Genomic DNA, 5,621 nt, shown 5'->3' on the forward strand with positions numbered 1-5,621 from the left:
TTCCCGAAGAGTGCTGAGCGCTAACCGAGCAGGGAGAACTCACCAAAGACGTGAGGCGCGGTTAGTGTTTTAGAAAGAACTTTTAAAACTGACTCAGGAAAGAACGTAGAAAAGAACCCAGGTTTTTGTTTCTGTGGTTAAGACGGACCCTCCTCCACTGGCAATCGGCCTCCAAGAACCCAAGAAAGAGAAGCCCCTTTTCTGATGCAGACCCCCAACCAAAAGCCTCGAAGGCCCCGGGTTGGCTGATCCCTTATTCAAACCCGGTAAAATCCGGACGTTGTTAAATTAACTCGAGCTGTCGTCTTACCCCAGCCAAAGTCAAGATGTTCTCCAGTGACCTGGTGATGATGAGACGCTTCCTGGCGCGAGTTACTGCTACATACAGTAAATTCCACTCATCCTCAGAAAACGACTCTGAAGAAAGCAAAGGGAAAAAAAATATCAACACAGAAGCCTGCTTACAGAAATTTATATTCTTATCTAAACATTTACTATTCGGGTCTTCCCCAGTGGCACAGTGGTTAAGAATCTGCCTGCCAATGCAGGGGACACGGGTCTGAGCCCTGGTCCGGGAAGATCCCACATGCCGTGGAGAAACTAAGCCCATGCGCCACACCTACTGAGCCTGAGCTCAAGAGCCCGCAAGCCATAACTACTGAAGCCCATGCACCACAACTACTGAGTCTGTGCTCTAGAGCCCACAAGCCACAATTACTGAACCCATGCGCCACAACTACTGAAATCTGTGCATCCTAGAGCCCGCGCCACAACTACTGAGCCCACATGCCTCAACTACTGAAGCCCGCGTGCTCTAGGGCCCACATGCCGCAACTACTGAGCTCACGTGCTACAACTACTGAAGCCCACACGCCCTAGAGCCTGTGCTGCAACTACTGAGCCCACGTGCTGCAACTACTGAAGCCTGTGTGCCTAGAGCCCATGCTCCGCAACAAGAGAAGCCACTGCAATGAGAAGCCTGTGCACCACAACAAAGAGCAGCCCCTGCTCACCGCAACTAGAGAAAGCCCTCGTACAGCAACGAAGACCCAACACTACCAACAAAAAAGTTTACTACTCCCCATCGCCCCAAAAAACCCTCAGGATTTGCTGGCTTTATAAGCAAAATTTTCCTACAAACACCAACTCCGAAAACAAACAGAACTCTAACAGACTAGGGGCACAGAACCCCCACATTTTGACTCCATGACTAAGAGAGAGCTTTTGTTTGTCTGTTTGTGGGAAAACTTCAAATGGTTTTATTGTAAGACTTAAAACCAAAACAACAGCACTGATGCTTAGGTGCTTAGAGTTCAACAGGTAGCCTTGAGTATAAACTGATACAAAAGCAGACAAATGATAGAGTGCTTACACTAATCCCTTGTATGATTTTCGGGCCTCTTTAATAAAAAGGAGAATTAATTAAAGAAAAAACACCTTGGTGAGTAGGTAAACTGTTTTAGAGCTTCTGTCTGATGGGGAAAAACCCACAGCTGAAGAGCTGGTGCAGGTTAAACAGGATGCAATAAACACAGCTGCCCTCCAAGCAGCCCTGAGGGAGGTGGACCCTGGAGGCTCAGTTTTTCTAAACACACCATCTAAGAACAACAAATTTAGGAGGAGGAGGATTTTCTTGTTCTAGAAGGATCCTTCCAAGGAGCCACACCGTGCAAGAAAAAGCAAGGCAGCCCTGCAGTGAGGTGCCAGCAGTCTCCTTACCGACTCTGAAGTGGGGCAGCTGAGCGAGGTTGTGCCTAGCACAAGGCACTTTCACAAAATCATCTAGGACATGCACAGTGTCAAACTCCAGGCCTTTGGCCTTGTGCACAGTGCCCAAGATGTACTCTGGAACAGAAACACAGTGGACGGGCAGATGAGGGGGTGACTGGGAAAGAAAGGAAAGAGGAGAAAAGCTTACACTTCCCACCACTCCCAAAATGCTAATTATGTTTTCTTGCCTGGGTGCGGCTCTGCAGAAAAAGGGGGAAAGAGGAAACCTCAGTCAGAAAAAAAAGGGAGAGACAAAAAAAGACGAGGGGAAAGTAGAAATTCGTTGCAGATGTTGCGAACACGGCCGAGTTCCAGTCCAGAGCTCATGGCGGCTGCCCACCGCCTGCTTCCTACGCACGAGGGGACAGAGGCCCAGAAGAGGCTGGGGGTTTGCCAAGGGTCAGCTGGTAGCAGAGATGGGACTCGGGAGCCCCTTCTACGGGCTGGAAGTAGAACAGTAATAAAGGGGCCACAGGAGAACAGCAGCCTTGTTCCACTGACACAGCCGCCCCTGGTCACCCATGATGTCCACGCTGGCAAGAGACACTGGAGGCCGGCTGCCCCCACCCCCAGGGGGAAGTGAAGAGCCCCCGTGTCCCTCACCTGCAAAGTCCAAGTCCTCTATGTGGCATCTCTCTATCCTTTCCACCAGCTCTGGAATCCGGATGTTGTACTTCTCCACGACTGCAATCTTGGCTTCTAGCTCCTTGTCCTCGGCCGCAGTCACATACCGCTTGAAGCCACTGAAGCCCTCTCTGTGCACCCACCTTCTGATGAACCTGTCTTTAATGACGAGGTTTCCTAGAGGGAACACGCGTAGGGGTCAAGGTGACACAGGCTGCGCCGACGTGCACTCCTAACTGACCACATGATAAACGAATGGTCTCAGGGCTGGAGACCCAGGTCCAGGCTCGACGGCATCACTAACCTGCCGCGGGTGCCTGGGCAAGTCAGCGCAGTGACCTGTGCCATAGCCCCTCCAGCTCCAAACTCAGGGTCAAGAGCCCTGCTGACATCCTTGTCTGCTTCTCAGGGATTCAAAATTGTGCAGTAATGAAAAAATGAAAGCGCTACAGATAGTTAGAAAGGATCACATGGGGCCCATGCAGAAGTCTCGGTGTGTGAGGTCGCCCGGGCAGACAGAAAGATGGTGGGGAAGCCGGCCTAGGGGCCAGCGTGACAGAGAAACTTAGACTCCTGAGAAAAGGGTCTGGAAAGAGCCATCGGTGCCTCTGAAAACAGGAGGTCTCTGGCATCCCACCGCTGATGAGAAGAAGCCACACCGGCTCCTCCAGAGCAAACAGGAACTGACTCAGAACCTGCCCGCCCGCCTCCACCCCGCCACTGTGTGCCTGCGTCCACCCCATGCAGCAAGGACACTCACGTCTCTTCCGTTCTTCCTCCGGCTGAAGAAGCGTCCAAATATCAATGATTCTGTCCAATCCAAATGATTTAATCCCCTGAAAAAGTTTTTCCGTGGGATTTTTTGTTTTTAATTTTGTTTTATTTTTGTTACTGTTGTCAACAGAACAAAGTAAAACAAACGTAGAGGTGGGATTTTGAAATGAGACTCTTTTTTTGGAAACAGATCCCAAATTGCACCTAAAGCATAAAGACAGCGAGTGGGAACCTTCATTACGCACAAAAGCAGAGGCTACAATGCAGCCTGCAAACTCGGGATGACCCAGTGCTAAGCTCTGGTTGCTCCCTCAGACTTCTCCTACGTTTAAAAAAAAGGCAAGAACTAGCTGCATGTTGCTTTCATGTCAAAGAAGGCAATTTAAATCATCTACCTTCCATGAATATAAAACAGCTGCAGCAAAGAAGACAGATGAGACCCGAATACTGAGTGTGGAGCACAAACACTGGCTGCTGTTTCTTCTGAGGAAAGAACTAGACTGTCTACAGGTACTGGATCTGTTAAAACGTCAGCTCCTGGAGGAGAGGGCCTGACCCTCCCAGTTCAGCCCACCTCTACCGGGAAGCGTGTACTGAGCGCTGACTGGGGCCCAGGACAAAGGCTCCACACTCCAAGGGTTTAGATCATTTGGGGAAGCGACACATAAAATATTAACATCAAACTGAGACCAAAATAAGACAGTACAGATTATAACGTAACCAGAAGTGATCAAGCGGGATGACACATGTGGGAGTGAGAGAGGGGAGAGAACAAGCTCACATCCTGCCTGGCGTGAAAGATGCTCCAAAAGTACCATTTCCTTACAATAACGAAGATGGCTAAACTATGCTACATCCACTGAGAAAGTATTGTAAAGTCACTCAAACAGTGACATGGGAGAAAATATGCTCGTGGGTGGAGTAAAAAACACATATTCTTTTTTGTACACTCTAAATGCAATTGTGTAAAAATACACAACTATAAGGCCAAAGTCATAAATAATTAGCAAAAATGAGAATTTTTACATAAAACACTGAGATTAAGGGTGATTTTTTTTCCTTTTAATTTCCAAAACTTCTGTAACTTGGTTACATAATCTTTATAAATTAAAAAAAGGAGCATCAGAAATTTTTTATTTTGATTCACTTACTGTATGTACTGAGGGCCTACACATAGTAGGCCCTGGAAAATATTTTTTCATACATGAATGGGTGAATGTCTCTTAGACATAAAACTCTGCTTCCAAGAGTTAAAAACGCCATACACATGTCACTCAACCCTCCTAGCTTCCCTGTGAAACAGGCAGTGTCGCTGTCCCAGAGACAGAGGGGCTGAGTCTCCTGCCACAAGCCACACACAGTTAGAGAAGAAGCAGAGCTAGAACCAGTCTCCCCTCTGCATCCGGAGCCCCGGGCACCTCCCAGCTGTGCCCTCACCTCGCTTGTCTTACACGACTGATCATCACACCCCAGGACACTCACAGGCAGCCGGCAGCCCCGCATGCACACAGGTTAGAAGAGCATTCTTTTTTTTTTTTTTAAATAACGGAGGAAAAGGTCCACAGTCCTTGCTGGGCCAGACTTTATAGGACTCGCTGGACCAGAAGGGCCAGGGGGAAGGACTTCACAGCGCAGGCTCAGGAACAGTCACAAACCCAAATGCCTGTGTGCAGAGTAAGCCTGGATATGTGGGCCATTTTCAACGGCTCTGTGTGTCGGCAATGTTTCCAGGCGAGAGCAGAGAACAGAAAAGCACTCCTACCCCTATCAGGTGGATCCGGGCAGGCACTTCTCCTTCTGTCACCCGGACGGCCTCATCAAACACGTTGGCGTTGGTCCGGGACAGCAGGGCCACCTGCCCCTTCGTGTCACCTCGAATGCCACCTTTTGGGAGAGAGCACAAACTCTAGGGCAAATCCAGATAAAGAGGGAAGCTAATCTGTGTAACAAATACGAGTAACTGAAAGCCTTACTCTGATGGTTGCCTCCAACCAAAGTCTTTTTTCTTACTCGCTTGCAGACATCCAAGATTGTAGCTCCCACATAGGCAATTTCCACACCAAATCTAAAACTCTGTGGGAGAACAACACAACGAAAGGAGTTAACACCCCCTGAAGAACGTGAGCGCATTGCTACCACCGCCAAGGCCTGGCCTCGCCAAACCCCACTGAGCATCTCTGACTCGCCCGACCTGGAATGGGTACTTGGAAATTCCCTACTGTAAACCGACTTATACAGAACAGGAGCTTGGCAAGCAAAGAATCACCATTCTAAGTTTTCAGAATAGCATTTTCGATCTTGAAACCTGAGAGTTACCTGCTTTTCTTTATCTCTTGCCCCCAAATCCAAACCTTGACAATCTTCCACCATGTTTTCTACAGTCGTTTTCTTACCACTGCTCCCAGCGCAGCTCAGCCTCCCCAACCTCATGCCTCCCCAACTTGGCCTCTTTC

At 48.9% G+C, this 5,621-nt stretch overlaps 1 protein-coding gene across 2 annotated transcripts in view; it reads right to left on the minus strand.

Moving 5' to 3' along the window:
- FBH1 (F-box DNA helicase 1) overlaps nucleotides 1-5,621 on the minus strand; it is a 35,467-nt gene that overhangs the window by 10,957 nt on the left and 18,889 nt on the right. The window contains exons 13-18 of one of the 2 annotated variants that reach the window (XM_007465820.1): nucleotides 5,142-5,241; nucleotides 4,931-5,052; nucleotides 3,155-3,230; nucleotides 2,374-2,571; nucleotides 1,720-1,845; nucleotides 311-417 (exon numbers count right to left, since the gene is read on the minus strand). In XM_007465820.1, coding sequence (XP_007465882.1) covers nucleotides 311-417; nucleotides 1,720-1,845; nucleotides 2,374-2,571; nucleotides 3,155-3,230; nucleotides 4,931-5,052; nucleotides 5,142-5,241 — 729 coding nt within the window. Of the gene's footprint in view, nucleotides 1-310; nucleotides 418-1,719; nucleotides 1,846-2,337; nucleotides 2,572-3,154; nucleotides 3,231-4,930; nucleotides 5,053-5,141; nucleotides 5,242-5,621 lie in introns of both variants that reach the window. The other variant, XM_007465819.1, reaches the window with a different exon arrangement.

The sequence above is a fragment of the Lipotes vexillifer genome, unplaced genomic scaffold (genome assembly GCF_000442215.2).
Source record: "Lipotes vexillifer unplaced genomic scaffold, Lipotes_vexillifer_v1.1 scaffold7, whole genome shotgun sequence".
Taxonomy (NCBI): Eukaryota; Metazoa; Chordata; class Mammalia; order Artiodactyla; family Lipotidae; genus Lipotes; species Lipotes vexillifer.